The sequence below is a fragment of the Pelophylax lessonae genome, assembly GCF_965119305.1.
Source record: "Pelophylax lessonae genome assembly, chromosome: 4".
Lineage (NCBI taxonomy): Eukaryota > Metazoa > Chordata > Amphibia > Anura > Ranidae > Pelophylax > Pelophylax lessonae.
The window spans coordinates 79,091,270-79,109,054 of record NC_138771.1 but is presented as its reverse complement, the minus strand read 5'-3'; the positions used below and the strand labels follow the sequence as shown (position 1 = coordinate 79,109,054).

General features: G+C 44.8%; 1 protein-coding gene across 1 annotated transcript in view; it reads left to right on the top strand.

Moving 5' to 3' along the window:
* BLOC1S6 (biogenesis of lysosomal organelles complex 1 subunit 6) overlaps positions 1 to 17,785 on the top strand; it is a 56,614-nt gene that overhangs the window by 19,949 nt on the left and 18,880 nt on the right. The window contains exon 3 of the mRNA XM_082254051.1: positions 4,492 to 4,579. Within this exon, the coding sequence (XP_082110177.1) occupies positions 4,492 to 4,579 (88 nt within the window). The remainder of the gene's footprint in view (positions 1 to 4,491; positions 4,580 to 17,785) is intronic.

The window sequence follows — 17,785 nt, the reverse complement described above, 5'->3', positions numbered from 1 at the left end:
CCTATATCTTTAATTTGTACATATGTGAGTGGCATATTCAATAACATTTGTAAACGGAATTATGCTGTGTGACATAATTTTACCCTTACATGAGCAATATTTGAAATATCGGTAACATCGGCCAGTTCCAGGACCGATACAGATATATCGGCCCTCAATATATCGACTTTGGCAATAATCAGTCGATCCCTAATTAATGAATAAAAAATAAAAAAATAATATATTTTATTTAATATAATTTAATATATATTATTATTATTATTTTTTTTTATTCATTTTGATTACACTGCACAGATTTTGTTGCACTAGCACTTTTATGAGAAAATGTATGCCGTATTTATCGGCATATAACACGCACTTTTTCCTCCTAAAAATGGAGGAAAAAGTAGCAGTGCGTGTTATACGCCGATATAAGAAAAAAAAAAAAAAGTCTAGAAAGCACTAGCAGCGCCGAGAGGTAGAAGGGGGCGGGCGGCGCAGAGGAGAAGGGAGGACACGCTGTCATCGGAAGTCCCGCCTCCTATGCCGACGTCAATCATAGGCGCCGGGACTTCCGATGACAGCGCATCCTTCCTTCTCCTCCGCGCCGCCCGCCCCCTTCTACCTCTCGGCACTGCTTTCTGGACAAGTGATTTGTATAGTGGCACTGGGGAGGCAGCAATTATGGGTGCTGGCGAGGCAGCAAATATGGGTGCTGGCGAGGCTGCAATTATGGGCACTGGCGAGGCTGCATGTATGGACACTGGCGAGGCTGCATGTATGGGCACTGGCGCTAGCGAGGCTGCAATTATGGGCACTGGCGAGGCTGCAATTATGGGCACTGGCGCTGGCGAGGCTGCATGTATGGGCACTGGGGCTGGCGAGGCTGCATGTATGGGCACTGGGGCTGGCGAGGCTGCAATTATGGGCACTGGCGCTGGCGAGGCTGCATGTATGGGCACTGCGCTGGCGAGGCTGCATGTATGGTCACTGGTGCTGGCGAGGCTGCAATTATGGGCACTGGCGCTGGAGAGGCTGCATGTATGGGCACTGGCGAGGCTGCATGTATGGGCACTGCACTGGCGAGGCTGCATGTATGGGCACTGCACTGGCGAGGCTGCATTTAAGGACACTGCGCTGATGAGGCTGCATTCGTGGGCACTGGTTAGACTACATTTAATTTTTTAAAAATGTTCTGAGTTCAAAGCTGTTTATTTTAAATTTCAGCTTTTTTCCTGAAATTTCTGCCCTAAAATTTAGGTGCGTGTTATACGCCGATAAATACGGGTATTTTCTGTCTTGCACTGTTTTTGGATATGAGTTTTGAAAAATTATTTATGACGCACTGTGATGCATTAGCACTTTAGAAGAAAGGACAATATTTTTCACCTACTGTAGGGAGTACAAACTTGCACTGATAATTTTTTTCTACTTTTGATATGGGATCACCTGCAGTTTATCCAGATTCCTTTTTTGTGTTTTATGACCATTAATTACCCGGGCGACTGATTCTTTTCTTGCCTAGTTTTCTATTTTTTTATATTGCAGCTTGTAAATTCTTAGATGTGTTGGCCGCATTCATTTTCTTTTTTATTTTTTTTTCCCCCTTGTTTCCACCTGGTGATCCAGCCTCTAAGTCTGTTGTCTTTCAACAGAGGGGCATTTTAAAGAAGTACAGTGGTGTGAAACACATCAGCCTTTCCTAAGTCTGTGTCCTTGTCCTGGTGGCAGTTTTATACATATTTCAATAAATCTATTGGACCGACGGAGGTCTGCAACCAATTTCTTTCCCAAGTTGTATACACAGATGCGAGCCAGGGCTAGCACCCAGTCCCACCTGTCCTCAGGATTACACTTCTCACCTGGAGCAGCGAATTTACCTCTCAGTTTTTCCTGTTTCTCAACAGAACAAGCTGTTCTGCAGCTGTATCAGTTTAGAGCAGGGGTCCTCAAACTACGGCCCGCGGGCCGCATCCGGGCCCGCGAGGGTCCTGAACCCGGCCCACCAGCAATTGCAGAACCGCTGTCTACTGACATTACTTCTTTTTTTCTGTATGTAGGAAATCATCTGCGGTGGCTGCCAATTGGCTGTGTTACTGCCGCGCTGCATTCTGGGAGTTGTAGTCCTGACCGCACTCAAGTTCCTTGTGGCGGTGGGTGTGGAGAACTGAGCAGGGGCGCGCAGCAGGAAACTACAACTCCCAAAGATTTTAAAGGCAGGCAGAGGCGGGGCACACGGCCCAATAGGGAACATGTTACACACATCACATGACCCACTCAGGCTCTCCGCTGGATGGCTGCAACAGTGCAGCATGAAGTTTTTAGAAGAGTGAGAGCAGCCTTCTTTGGACCGAGAGTCTGTGGACTGGAGCCTGCCAGGGGACGCATGTTACTGGCTCGGGCTGGGCACTGGCTGCAGCTTGAAGTGGTCATCACCCCCAGGAGGCCGAGCAAGGACCTGCTGAGCTGTCATCGGCATCGCTGAGGTGATGCACCCTGACACCCCCAGCTGACCCCCACATCCCATCTCACCCCCCCCCCCCCCACATGCCATTTACCCTGCCCCAGTGCCCTGCCCACCCAGTAACCTCAAAACAGGAAATAGCCCCCAACACTGTCTGGCTGTCAGGTCCTGTGCTGGCTATGGCCTGTTGGTCCTGCTGAGAGCTGGCCATGGCCTGTGGATCCTGCTGAGAGCTGGCCATGGCCTGTGGATCCTGCTGGGAGCTGGCCATGGACTGTGGATCCTGCTGGGAGCTGGCCATGGCCTGTGAATCCTGCTGGGAGCTGGCCATGGCCTGTGGATCCTGCTGAGAGCTGGCCATGGCCTGTGGATCCTGCTGAGAGCTGGCCATGGCCTGTGGATCCTGCTGGGAGCTGGCCATGGCCTGTGGATCCTGCTGGGAGCTGGCCATGGCCTGTGGATCCTGCTGGGAGCTGGCCATGGCCTGTGGGTCCTGCTGGCCACTGAGTCCTGCTGACCTGTAGGTACTGCTGGCAGCTGGCCATGGTTTTGGTGCTGCACCCCAAGCTGGGAGCTGGCCAGTTTCCAGAAGAACCTACAGGCCAGCAGCCAGCAGGACCCACAGGCCATGGCTAGCTTCCAGCAGAACTTACAGGCCAGCGGCTAGCAGGACCCACAGGCCATGGCTAGCTCCCAGCAAAACTTACAGGCCAGCAGGACCAACTGGTGAGGCTGCATTGATGGGCACTGATGAGGCTGAGCTAATGGGCACTGATCAGACTGCACTGGTGAGGCTCCATTGATGGGCACTGGTGAGGCTGCTCTGATGGTCACTGGTGACGCTGCATTGATCCTTAGATCTCAGTGGTTCATGCTGGGACTTGAAGTCCTTTAATTTTGGGAGGTATGATTTTCCAAAAAGTGAAGGACTGCAAGTTCCAGCATCAACCCCTCAGAGCTGAGGACATGACACCCCCTCCTAACTAGTGAAGGACTACAAGTCCCAACATGACCCCCTGAAATCTAAGAATGTAACCACCCCCCAAAAGTGAAGGACTACTAGTCCCAGCATGAACCCATCAGAGCTGAGGACATGACAGCCCCCCCCCCCCCCCAACTAGTCCCAGCATGAGCCCCTGAGATTTAAGAATGTGACCCCTTAGAGCTCGTGGGTTCATGCTGGGACTTGTAGTCATTCACTAGTTTGGGGGGGGGTCAGGTCTTCAGTTCTGAAGGGTTCATACAGGGACTTGTCTGCACTGCTTGCACTTTAGTTTCTGAGGCCATGGTTTTAAATATTGTACTGTTTTTTGTGCATTACAAATACAATAGGTGCATAGGAATTCGTTCATATTTTTTCTTTCTATAGTCCGGCCCCCAACAGTGTCTGTGGAACAGTGAACCAGCCCCCTGTTTAAAAAGTTTGAGGACCCCTGGTTTAGAGGGTTGAAACAAACCATTTACCAATGACAGGGGTGCTTACAATGATCAGCTTTCATTTACGTAAAACCTTTATCCCTTTATAACCTCTCTAATACAGCAGGTGCGTTACTGGCCAGATCACCAGGTGAAAACAAAGGGGAAAAATTAAAAAAAAAATAATTATAAATGAATGCAGCCACATAAGCTGCAATATATTCCATTTATGTTTGTGGGTCTAATATTGCTTTAACTCTAAGCCTTTTCTACACCAACCCTTTATTGTACCATTCCTGCTCAAAATTGTTTGTGATTTTGTTATAGAACGTTGAATTAAAATGGATTTAATTTTAAAGTGAAAACGGATCTCTCCAAAGGGATTTCAATTAAAAACGATAGAAAAACATGAAACTGATTGCATAAGTATACACCCCATCTAAGACACTTACTCAACCAACCATAATTTGTTGAGTGAAGATCTCCTGTGTGTAGTTCAGTGATTTCAGGTGATTGTAGTAAATATACGGTGTTCTATTACTACTACTTGAATTATCGTGAATTGGGTATTTTATATTTGCAATGCATTGAAGGAAAATCAAGTTTTGAACATGTTATAAATTTTCTTATAGGCAGAATCAAGTGGTATTACTGGACACTCTAGATCAGGAAATCTCCAAATTCAAAGAGTGCAATTCAGTTCTGGACATCAATGCCCTGGTGAGTTCTATTTAAATGCCTCTTTTGTTTATTTGAAACCTAACTCCATTCAACATTTTTTTTAAATAAAATGGTTCCTGCATGTTTGGATCCTAATCCAAACCCACCAGAAGGAGTCTGCCAGGAAGCTTTCATATTACTGAGCCAATGATCTGTGGCCAGGTCATTCCCCACAATAGCAAACGTATACAGTGGGTGTATATCCACTTGACCTCCAGAAAATTGACCCCCCCTTTATGACCAGGCCATTTTTTGCTTTACGGCACTGCGTTTCTTTAACTAACAATTTTCCCACAAATAGAGCTTTTTTTTCGTGGTATTTGATCACCACTGGGGTTTTTTTTTTTTTTTTTTGCGCCATAAATAAAAAAAGACTGACTGTTTTGAAAAAAACTAAATATTTTTTACTTTCTGCTATAAAACACATCCAATAAAAAAAAAATAAAAAAAAAAAATGTCTTCATAAATTTAGGCCAATATGTATTCTGCTACATATTTTTGGGAAAAAAAAAACAATAAAAATCCCGATAAGCATATATTGATTGGTTTGCACAAAAGTTCTAGCATCTACAAACTATATATAGATATATAGAGATATATACTAGAATTTTTTATTTATTTATTTTTTTAATAATAGTGATGGTGGCGATCATCGACTAATAGCAGAACTGCGATATGGATATATCTGACACGAAGTAGAGCCAGTGACACTAATGCAGTAATCCGTGCTAAAAATATGCACTGTCACTGTACTAATGACACTGGCTGGGAAGGGATTAAACATCTAGGGTGGTCTGAGGGTTAAATGTGTGCCTAGCCAGTGTTTTTGTGTGTGCTGGTTTCACTAACGGATGTGCTGGATTTTAGTCCCTGCTTTGCCAGGAAACAAAATCCAGCACATCCCCGCCAACAGGACAGAGCTCTGTAGTGTTTACAAATGCAGAGCTCCGTCCAGTGAGTCTCTTCGCTGATCAGCAGGTGCCAGCAGTCATCCAATAGTCGACACCTGCTGATCGGCTTCTGCTGTGACTAATCACAGCAGAAGCGAAGCGCTGGCATCCTCCTTTCCCCCCTCTACCTTGAAAGTGCAGAATCGCGCATAATAACATAATTCTACACAGAACGGCTGCCCTGTAGCAGTAAAGCTACAATAGGGTGGTCGATAACTGGATATACATGCATCTGTGGGGTGGGGAATGGGAATGCCTCAGTCGCTTTTGATAGGTCCAGTACAATGACAATTTCCAAGCTCGCTCGGGTGGATTCAGACTAGGATCCAGACACCGTGCCATTGCTCACCCCTATTCTTTAGCAGCCACTTAAATAAAAAAAAATAAAAAAGAAGCTCTGGCTGCAATACTAAACCTAATTCCAAAGCTGTCCCCCAACGTACTTTTCTTTTTCCTTTTAGGATATTCTTAGGCTACACCCATATAATTCCCTCTTTCAGCCCATAGGCTGAATGGAAGAAAATCAATCGATTCCTCCATTCATGCTAAACAGTGTGGATGGAGGTACCTGCAAAGCCTTACTTTTCTATTCAGACCAAAGCGTAAAAGAATGCAGTGCTTCTAGTTACCAGCCTGAAGAGTTTAACTTAAAGAAAAAAAAGAAAATCATTCTGCCTGGGGAGCCTTCAATAGGAATAGGCGTGATTGAGGGGCAGAGGGCTAAACTTAAGTTGAACATTAAAGTCGAATAAAAGTTTCCCTGTTACATAGTTAGTGAGGTTGAAAAAAGACACCAGTCCATCCAGTCCAACCTATTGTTTGTTTGTTTGTGTGTGTGTCTTTGTCAATAGTACATTGTATACCCCTGTATGTTGTGGTCATTAAGGTGCCTATGTAATAGTTTTTGAAACTATCGACACCCCCTGCTGAAACCACTGATTGTGGAAGAGAATTCCACATCCTTACCGCTCTGACAGTAAAGAACCCTTTACACAGTTTAAGGTTAGTAGTGGCCACTTGTCTTTTTAAGTTCCCTATGCTAGGGTCGCCAGTACGGTATTTGTACATTGATATCATATCCTCTCTTAAGCGTCTTTTCTCCAGAGAGAATAAGTTCAGTGCTTGTAGTCTTTCCCCATAGCTGAGATCCTCCAGTCCCTTTATTAGCTTTGTTGCCCTTCTCTGGACTCTCTCCAGTTCCAGCACATCATTCCTGGGGACCGGTGCCCAGAACTGGATGGCATACTGAAGATGCAGCGGGACCAGAGTCTTATAGAGTGGAAGACTTATTGTTTTATCTCTGGAGTGAATCCCCTTTCTAATACACGCCAGTATTCTGTTGGCTTTGCTTGCAGCAGCTTGGCATTGCATGCTATTGCTGAGCTTGTCTTCTACTAGGATCCCCAGGTCCTTTTCCATCCTTGATTCCCTCAGAGGTAGGTTCTCCCCCTACCGAGTAACTTGTGTTCTTATTTTTGGCACCCAAATGCATTACTTTACATTTTTCAATATTAAACCTCATTTGCCATGTCGTTTTTTTTGTTCAGGTCTTCTTGTAAGGCTTCCACATCCTGCGTAAAGTTGTCGCCCTGCTTCGCTTAGTATCAAATACTGAGATTGAGCTGGTTATCCCTTCCTCTAGGTTGTTTATGAATAAATTAAACAGGATTGGTCCCAGGACAGATCCTTGTGGAACCCCACTTTCCATATCCGCCCAATCCGAGTACTCCCCATTTATCACCACCCTTTGAACTCTCCCCTGTAACCAGTTTTCAATCCAGGTACTCACCCTATGGTCCATACCTACATACCTTAGCTTGTACAGTAAGCGTTTATGGAGAACTGTATCAAAGGCCTTTTCAAAATCCAGATACACCACATCCACAGACCTTCCTTTATCTAGATGGCAGCTCACTTCTTCATAGAAGGTTAATAGATTGTAGGGATGCACCGAATGTTCGGCAACCGAAATTATTCGGCCGAAAATAGCAAAAAAAGCACTTTCGGTGTTCGGCCGAATAAGTAAAAAGGCCGAATAAATTTGTGCCGAACAATGACGTTTTTAATGACGCGGATGGTGGGTCGGTAAGCCCAGATTGCGGGTCCCCGACCGGCGACCCGCCATCCCCGAGCATCACTGTAAACATAGCCGGAGGCACTACAGGAAGCAGAGCGGATGCTTCCTGTATAGCCGCTTGGCGCCAGCTTCTGTCACAGGCGGAGTGATACCAAATGTACTCCGCCTCCGCTTGTGACAGGGCACAGGAGCCATACAGCAAACATCGACTCTGCAGATGGGAGGGAGGTAAGGAGAGACATGAGAGGACAGAGACGCGAAAGGACAAGAGAGAGAGACACGAGAGGACAAGAGAGAGAGACACGAGAGGACAAGAGAGAGAGTGAGAGGACAAGAGTGAGAGGACAAGAGTGAGAGGACAAGAGTGAGAGGACAAGAGTGAGAGGACAAGAGTGAGAGGACAAGAGTGAGAGGACAAGAGTGAGAGGACAAGAGTGAGAGGACAAGAGTGAGAGGACAAGAGTGAGAGGACAAGAGTGAGAGGACAAGAGAGAGAGGACAAGAGAGAGAGGACAAGAGAGAGAGGACAAGAGAGAGAGGACAAGAGAGAGAGGACAAGAGAGAGAGGACAAGAGAGAGAGAGACATGAGAGGACAAGAGAGACAGAGGGAGGAGAAGAGAGAGAGAGAGAGAGTGAGAGGACAAGAGAGAGAGAGAGAGACATGAGAGGACAAGAGAGAGAGAGAGAGATAGACATGAGAGGACAAGAGAGAGAGGACAAGAGAGAGAGAGAGAGACATGAGAGGACAAGAGAGAGAGAGAGACATGAGAGGACAAGAGAGAGAGAGAGAGACATGAGAGGACAAGAGAGAGAGAGACATGAGAGGACAAGAGAGAGAGACATGAGAGGACAAGAGAGAGAGACATGAGAGGACAAGAGAGAGAGAGTGAGAGGACAAGAGAGAGAGAGTGAGAGGACAAGAGAGAGAGAGTGAGAGGACAAGAGAGAGAGAGTGAGAGGACAAGAGAGAGAGAGTGAGAGGACAAGAGAGAGAGAGTGAGAGGACAAGAGAGAGAGAGTGAGAGGACAAGAGAGAGAGAGTGAGAGGACAAGAGAGAGAGTGAGAGGACAAGAGAGAGAGAGTGAGAGGACAAGAGAGAGAGAGTGAGAGGACAAGAGAGAGAGAGTGAGAGGACGAGAGAGAGAGTGAGAGGACGAGAGAGAGAGTGAGAGGACGAGAGAGAGACATGAGAGGACAAGAGAGAGAGAGAGACATGAGAGGACAAGAGAGAGAGAGAGACATGAGAGGACAAGAGAGAGAGAGACATGAGAGGACAAGAGAGAAAGAGAGACATGAGAGGACAAGAGAGTGAGAGGACAAGAGAGAGAGAGTGAGAGCACAAGAGAGAGAGAGAGACATGAGAGGACAAGAGAGAGAGAGAGACATGAGAGGACAAGAGAGAGAGAGTGAGAGGACAAGAGAGAGAGAGAGAGACATGAGAGGACAAGAGAGTGAGAGGACAAGAAAGAGAGAGAGAGAGAGACATGAGAGGACAAGAGAGAAAGAGAGACATGAGATGACAAGAGAGAGAGACATGAGAGGACAAGAGAGAGAGACATGAGAGGACAAGAGAGAGAGACATGAGAGGACAAGAGAGAGAGACATGAGAGGACAAGAGAGAGAGACATGAGAGGACAAGAGAGAGAGAGGACAAGAGAGAGAGACATGAGAGAGAGAGAGACATGAGAGGACAAGAGAGAGAGAGAGAGACATGAGAAGACAAGAGAGTGAGAGGACAAGAGAGAGAGAGACATGAGAGGACAAGAGAGAGAGAGTGAGAGGACAAGAGAGAGAGGACAAGAGAGAGAGAGAGACATGAGAGGACAAGAGAGAGAGAGAGAGACATGAGAAGACAAGAGAGTGAGAGGACAAGAGAGAGAGAGAGAGAGACATGAGAGGACGAGAGAGAGAGAGAGACATGAGAGGACAAGAGAGAGAGAGACATGAGAGGACAAGAGAGAGAGAGTGAGATGACAAGAGAGAGAGAGACATGAGAGGACAAGAGAGAGAGAGAGAGAGTGAGAGGACAAGAGAGAGAGAGAGAGACATGAGAGGACGAGAGAGAGAGAGACATGAGAGGACAAGAGAGAGAGAGACACGAGAGGACAAGAGAGAGAGACACGAGAGGACAAGAGAGAGAGACACGAGAGGACAAGAGAGAGAGACACGAGAGGACAAAAAATTGGTAAAATAAATGGAAAAAATGCGAAACACCGCGTTCGGTATTCGGCCTTCGGCCAAGCATTTCATTATTATTCGGCTTCGGCCAAGAATTTCATTTCGGTGCATCCCTAATAGATTGGTCTGGCAGGAACGATATTTCATGAATCCATGCTGATTACTACTAATACCGTTTTCAATACCAAAATGTTGTATATACTCCCTTATCATCCCCTCCAATAGCTTGCAGACAATTGATGTTGGGCTAACCGGCATATTGTTCCCCAGGATATATCTCGGGCCTTTTTTAAATATTGGTGCCACGTTGGCTTTTCTCCAACAAGCTGGTGCCATTCCCTCCTGTAGACTGTCCATAAAATTTAGGAACAATGGTCTGACTATCACCTGGCTGAGTTCCTTAAGAACCCTCGGTTGTAAGCCATCTGGTCCCGGTGACTTATTTATGTTACGTTTTTCAAGTCTAGCTCTGAGTCTTTCTTCTGTTAACCATGAGGTTGCCACCTGTGACGTGGTGTTAACATTACAGTCTAGGTTACTGTATCCCCCCATTTCTTTTGTGAAGACTGAGGAGAAGAATTTATTCAGAATCTTTCTTTGCCTTCTCTCTGTCCTTTTTATAACCAGATTTCCTTCATCATCCTTTAGGTGGCCAATATGTTCTGGCCTCACTTTCTTACTATTTTAAATATATATATATAATATACAGTGGGGATCGACAGATTAGACATTCTTATAATATGTCAACAAAAGTTAGATTTTATTTCCATCATTGACACTTCCACAATTACAGAAAACAAAAAAATGGCGTCTGCAAAGGTTTGGGCACCCTGCAGAGTTAATATCTTGTACTGCCCCCTTTCGCAAGTATCACAGCTTGTAAACCCTTTTTGTAGCCAGCCAAGAGTCTTTCAATTCTTGTTTGAAGTATCTTTGCCCATTCTTCCTTACAAAAGTCTTCCAATTCTTTGAGATTTCTGGGCTGTCTGTCACGATGATTGAGAACAATCCATGACACTGGCAGGTCTCAGCCTTGCAAAGGGGGCAGTGCATGCTATAAATTCTGCAGGGTGCCCAAACTTTTGCAGACGCCATTTTTTTGTTTTCTGTAATTTTGAAAGTGTCAATGATGGAAATAAAATCTAACTTTTGTTGACCTATTATAAGAATGTCTAATCTGTAATTTGATGCCTTTTGGAGATTTTTCCATCTTTCCTTGGCTTCTTTATGCACATTAATACAAATTTTTACCTGGGGTGCCCAAACTTTCGATCCCCACTGTATGTGTGTGTGTGTGTGTGTGTGTATATATATATTTTTTTAAATATATATTTAAATAATATTTTATATAAATTTCTTTCTTTTTTTTTTTTTTTACTCTCCACCGCAATGTGCTTTTGTGTTCTATCTTTGCCGCCTTGATTGCGCTCTTACATTTCTTCTTGCATTCTTTGTAATGGTGAAAAACTGACAATGGCCTTTTTTTTTTTTTTTTTTTTTTTTATGCATTTTTACATTGCAGTTTAGCCACCCAGGGTTTGTTTTAGCTCTTTTAAACGTATTCACTGTTGGAATGCACTGGCCAATACCTTTATTTAGTATGTTCTTAAAGCACTCCAATTTTCCTCCATGTTCTTTTTTTTCCTAGGATTCTATCCCATTTAATATCATCTAGCAAAGAGTGCAGTTTAGGGAAGTTGGCTCTTTTTGAAATTCAGTGTCCTTGTATTTCCCATTTCTGTGATTTATACTGAAACTAATTGATCTGTGCTCACTGTTTCCTAAGTTGCCCCGTATTTCTACATCCTCGATCAGGTCTGTATTATTCGTAATTAGTAGGTCTAGTAACGCATGAAATTGTCCTGCAAAATATTTATAAAATGGCAAGCCCTAGATGAATATGTGGTTCCTTCTGCCTAGTCTATATCTAGATAATTAAAATCCCCCATTATAATGACATTTTCCATCCTTGCCACCATTCCAAGCTGTGATAGGAGGTCCGCCTCCCCCTTCCCACATTTTAGGGGGCATTTTAGAATTAGTGTTTTGCTGCAGCACTAGTTTATCTATAGACTTTGCAGGGAACATTTGTCTCTGTTTTTGTCACTCCCCATCGGTGAGATTTCTCCCCAAAATGAGAAGAAATCTCCCCTCTGACAGCTGAGACTTGAACAAATAATAGATATCTCCTCTACACCTGTTCCAGAAAACCTATTTGAAGCCAACCCGGATCTCCTGTGATATTAGTTGTGGTCTAAACCCAGAAGCAATTCATTCTGTTCTAGTACAGTGCCTTGAAAAAGTATTCATACCCCTTGACATTTTCCACATTTTGTCATATTACATCCAAAAACGTAAATATATTTTATTGAGATTTTATGTGATAGACCAAAACAAACTGGCACATAATTGTGAAGTGGAAGGAAAATGATAAATGGTTTTCAACATTCTTTATAAATAAATATGTGAAAAGTGTGGCGTGCATTTGTATTCAGCTCCCCAAGTCAATATTTTGTAGAATGACCTTTCGCTGCAATTACAGCTGCAAGTCTTTTTGGGGATGTCTCTATCAACTTTACACATCTAGAGAGTGACATTTTTGTCTATTCTTCTCTGCAAAATAGTTCAAGCTCTGTCAGATTGGATGGAGAGAGTCTGTGAACAGCAATTTTCAAGTCTTGCCACAGATTCTCTATTGGATTTAGGTCTGGACTTTGACTGGGACATTCTAAATAAGAATATGATTTGATCTAAACCATTCCATTGTAGCTCTGGTTGTATGTTTAGGGTCGTTGTCCTGCTAAAAGGTAACTCTCTGCCCCAGTCTCTAGTCTTTTGCAGACTCTAACAGGTTTTCTTCTAAATTGCCCTGTATTTGGCTCCATCCATCTTCCCATCAACTCTCACCAGCTTCCCTGTCCCTGCTGAAGAAAAGCATCCCCACAACATGATGCTGCCACCACCATGTTTCACAAAGGGGATGGTGTGTTCAGGGTGATATGCAGTGTTAGTTTTCCGCTGCAAATAGCGTTTTACTTTTAGGCCAAAAAGTTCAATTTTGGTCTCATCTGACCAGAGCACCTTCTTCCACATGTTTTCTCTGTCCCCCACATGGCTTTTTGCAAACTGCAAACGGGACTTCTTATGACTTTTTTTCAACAATGGCTTTCTTCTGGTCGCTCTTCCATAAAGGCCAGATTTGTGGAGTGCACAACTAATAGCTGTCCTGTGGACAGATTCTCCCACCTGAGCTGTGGATCTCTGCAGTTCCTCCAGAGTTCCCATGGGCCTCCCACTTTTTAAGGGACCAAAAGTAATGGGACAGATTAACAATCATAAATCAAACTTTCACTTTTTAATACTTGTTTGCAAATCATTTGCAGTCAATTACACCCTGAAGTCTGTAACACATAGACATCACCAGACGCTGGGTTTCATCCCTGGTGATGCTCTGCCAGACCTCTACTGGAACTGTCTTCAGTTCCTGCTTTCTCTTGGGGCATTTTCCCTTCAGTTTTGTCTTCAGCAAGTGAAATGCATGCTCAATCGGATTCAGGTCAGGTGCTTGACTTGGCCATTGCATAACAATCCACTTCTTTCCCTTAAAAAACTCTTTGGTTGCTTTCGCAGTATGCTTCGGGTCATTGTCCATCTGCACTGTGAAGCGCCGTCCAATGAGTTTTGAAGCATTTGGCTGAATATGAGCAGATAATATTGCCCGAAACACTTCAGAATTCATCCTGCTGCTTTTGTCAGCAGTCACATCATCAATAAATACAAGAGAGCCAGTTCCATTGGCAGCCATACATGCCCACGCCATGACACTACCACCACCATGCTTCACTGATGAGGTGGTATGCTTTGGATCATGAGCAGTTCCTTTCCTTCTCCATACTCTTCTCTTCCCATCACTCTGGTACAAGTTGATCTTGGTCTCATCTGTCCATAGGATGTTGTTCCAGAACTGTGAAGGCTTTTTTAGATGTTGTTTGGCAAACTCTAATCTGGCCTTCCTGTTTTTGAGGCTCACCAATGGTTTACATCTTGTGGTGAACCCTCTGTATTCACTCTGGTGAAGTCTTCTCTTGATTGTTGACTTTGACACACATACACCTACCTCCTGGAGAGTGTTCTTGATCTGGCCAACTGTTGTGAAGGGTGTTTTCTTCACCAGGGAAAGAATTCTTCGGTCATCCACCACAGTTCTTTCCGTGGTCTTCCGGGTCTTTTGGTGTTGCTGAGCTCACCGGTGCGTTCTTTCTTTTTAAGGATGTTCCAAACGATTGATTTGGCCACACCTAATGTTTTTGCTATCTCTCTAAGTTTGTTGTTGTTGTTTGTTTTTTCAGCCTAATGATGGCTTGCTTCACTGTTAGTGACAGCTCTTTGGATCTCATATTGAGAGTTGATAGCAACAGATTCCAAATGCAAATAGCACACTTGAAATGAACTCTGGACCTTTTATCTGCTCCTTGTAAATGGGATAATGAGGGAATAACACACACCTGGCCATGGAACAGCTGAGCAGCCAATTGTCCCGTTACTTTTGGTCCCTTAAAAAGTGGGAAGCACATGCAAACTGTTGTAATTCCTACACCGTTCACCTGATTTGGATGTAAATACCCTCAAATTAAAGCTGAAAGTCTGCAGATAAAGCACATCTGTTGTTTCATTTCAAATCCATTGTGGTGGTGTATAGAGCCAAAAAGATTAGAATTGTGTCAATGTCCCAATATTTATGGACCTGGCTAAAAATGAAGCTGGGGTTGCTGTGCAGCTAAAGCAACTGCTGCTGCCAATAAAAGAACTGTCTGACACAATGGGGCTGATTTACTAAAACTGTAGAGGGCAAAATATGGTGCAGCTCTGCATAGAAACCAATCAGCTTCCTGGTTTTATTGTCAAAGCTTCATTGAATATGCTGAAGTTGCTTATAAACACCAAAATACACAGCTACAAATGGCACTTTTCCACTGCAAGTACCGGCTCGTACCGGCTCGGCTCTACTCGGCCCTGCTTGGCCCGGTTTGCTTTTCCACTGCTGGTACCGCATGGTATAGTATCGGAACGGTTCGGTACGGTACGGTATAGGTTTGCTTTTCCACTAAAGTAGTACTAAAGTTAAGTGGGTGGGATAACAACGGGGTGGGTGGGATTCTCTGACCAATCAGTGGCTAGTAGTGACTGCATGTAAAGGATTGTGGGATATGGTACCAGTTTTGGCGTTTTTCCACTGCATGGAACCGTACCGGTTCGGCACGCTTTTGGGCTTTTCCACTGCTGGTACCGCATGGTATAGGGTCGTAACTGTTCGGTACGGTACGGTATAGGTTTGCTTTTCCACTGCATGGAACCGAACGGTACGGCTCTGAAAAAACAGTACCTACTCGATTGTGGTTCCAACAGGTACCAAACTGGTACCATATCCCACAATCCTTTGCATGCAGTCACTACTAGCCACTGATTGGTCAGAGAATCCCACCCACCCCGTTGTTATCCCACCCACTTAACTTTAGTACTACTTTAGTGGAAAAGCAAACCTATACCGTACCGTACCGAACCGTTCCGACACTATACCATGCGGTACCAGCAGTGGAAAAGCAAACCGGGCCAAGCAGGGCCGAGTAGAGCCGAGCCGGTACTTGCAGTGGAAAAGTGCCATTTGGTACCTGTTGGAACCACAATCGAGTAGGTACTGTTTTTTCAGAGCCATACCGTACCGTACCGTTCGGTTCCATGCAGTGGAAAAGCAAACCTATACCGTACCGTACCGAACCGTTCCGACCCTATACCATGCGGTACCAGCAGTGGAAAAGCACAAAAGCGTGCCGAACCGGTACGGTTCCATGCAGTGGAAAAGCGCCAAAAGTAATATTGTTACTTTAGTATCTACTTTGTTTCATTCTTCTGCAGACCAGATGGATGAACTTCCATCTTCAAATGCTGTTAGTTAACCACTTGACCTCCGGATGATTTACCCCTCTTCATGACCAGGCCATTTTTGCGACATAGTATTGCGTTACTTTAACTGACAATTGAGCGGTCATACAACTCTGTACAGAAATAAAATTGACACTGTGTGCCTAACCTGTGTTTCACTCACTGTTGGGGAGGTGCTTTTACTTGGGGAAGAGATGGAATTTATTCCCTGCTTTAGAGGGACATAAATTCCATCCCTTACCTCCCGAGGTCAGATCGGCAGGTGGTGAGGACATCAGGTATCGCGCACCTGCTGATCAGGTTCCGCTGTGTAAAATCACTGCGGAAGCGAGCCGGCGGCAGCGCGCATGCGTGCCTCCTAACTGGAAGAGTCTATATATATATATATATATATATATATATATATATATATATACATATACACGCGTGATCCAGCGCACAGTGGCCACCCTGTAGCAGTAAAACTGCTGTGGTTAAATAAGAATAGCCAAAGCTTTCTTGGCCACACTTACTTGTGCTCTTCTGTGACCCAGAATCAGCAGACATCGGTCTAAAGCTTGCTGTTACCTGATGTCACAGAACCACTTCCAGGCTCTGGATGGATCCTGACCATTTTGTCGGGATCCACCCAGATATCCAATTCACAGCTGCTTCAGCTCTCAGTGTATGGCTAAGAGCCTGAGCCAGCTGTGCCAGCCCCCTCTAAAACCCGGTGCTGCAGTGAGCGCTGGAGGGGCAGAGTGAAGAGCAGTGATTGGCAGTCACCACTCTCTGCTCAGAGTGGGCCAAGAAATGAGTGATCAGCAGTCATTTGATCACTCAGTGCTCAGGCTTAGAGCCGGTGAGGGACAGCTGCAGCTTGGAGGTGAATATGAATGTATGTTTGTTTTTTTTGTTTTTATAACTTCAAACTTCTTCTTACAAGCATCCTGACAAGTGGGGGAAAACTTTTTTTTTTTGTCTATTATTAACCCATAGTTCACACTAATTAGCTTCCCCTTACCATTCTCCTTTTAGCTGGTAGGCCGGCTATAGACAGTTCGAATCTCAGCTGGTTCAGCAGGAACCGGACAAGATTTGAACTAGTGATCGACCAATATCGTTTTTTTACCGCCGATACCGATATTGTGGTCATCGGATATCGGTATCTGCCGATACTTTTGGACATTAAATTTTTTTTTTTTTTTTTTTTTAATGTCTACAGGTACTGTGGTGGAGGGATCTGGGGGTCTAAAATACCCCAAACCCCTCCTCTGCACTTAAAAGCATTTTAGTTTTAGTTTTGAATGCTGTAAATTTTTTTAATTCGGCACCGGAAGTACCCGGAAGTGATGTTCCGGGTACGCGGCGGCGCCGAATTCAAAGAAATGGAGACCTGTTTCAGACGGCGGCGGTGAAGGTAGGATTCCCGGGTCTCCCAGTGGGATGGCAGAGCCGGGGCGAGCCGCGGGAGGGGGGGGGGGACGTCCCCTCCCGCTCCTTGGAATGACAGCCGAGTGGTTTCTCAGCCGCATTGGTTGTCATTACAAGACAGCCGACCGTCGGCTATGGACGGCGGTACTGGGGTGATGCCCCTAGCTGCAGGCGTCACCCTGGTGCAAGCACTTTCCCTGAAATATCGGCAATATCGGTAAATCAAAAGCCGATTCCGATATATCGGGGAAAGTGCAGATCGGCCCCTGATATATCGGTGTTGCCGATAATCGGTCGATCTCTAATTTGAACTGTATATGGGCAGGCTGAATGCACCAAGTTGATCGATTAATCCACTTGGGTGCAACCAGCCTGCCAAATTTACTTGCAATTATCACTAGTGGCTTCTTTAGCCGCTAGCAATAATCGCTGTCTTCACAATGTCTCGTCTCAGGTATTCCCCTGTCAGTACTGCCTGTGTGGATGGGGAAATCGTGCAAATTGCTTTCCTGCAAACCATGGTTGCAAGAAAGAAATGTGCACTGATTATGGCCTGCTTTATTTTCCTGCTGATTATAAATAGCTGAGCAATGCTTTGTACTAGAATCATAAATTTAGTGTCATTTTTAACTCTTTTGCTGCTAGT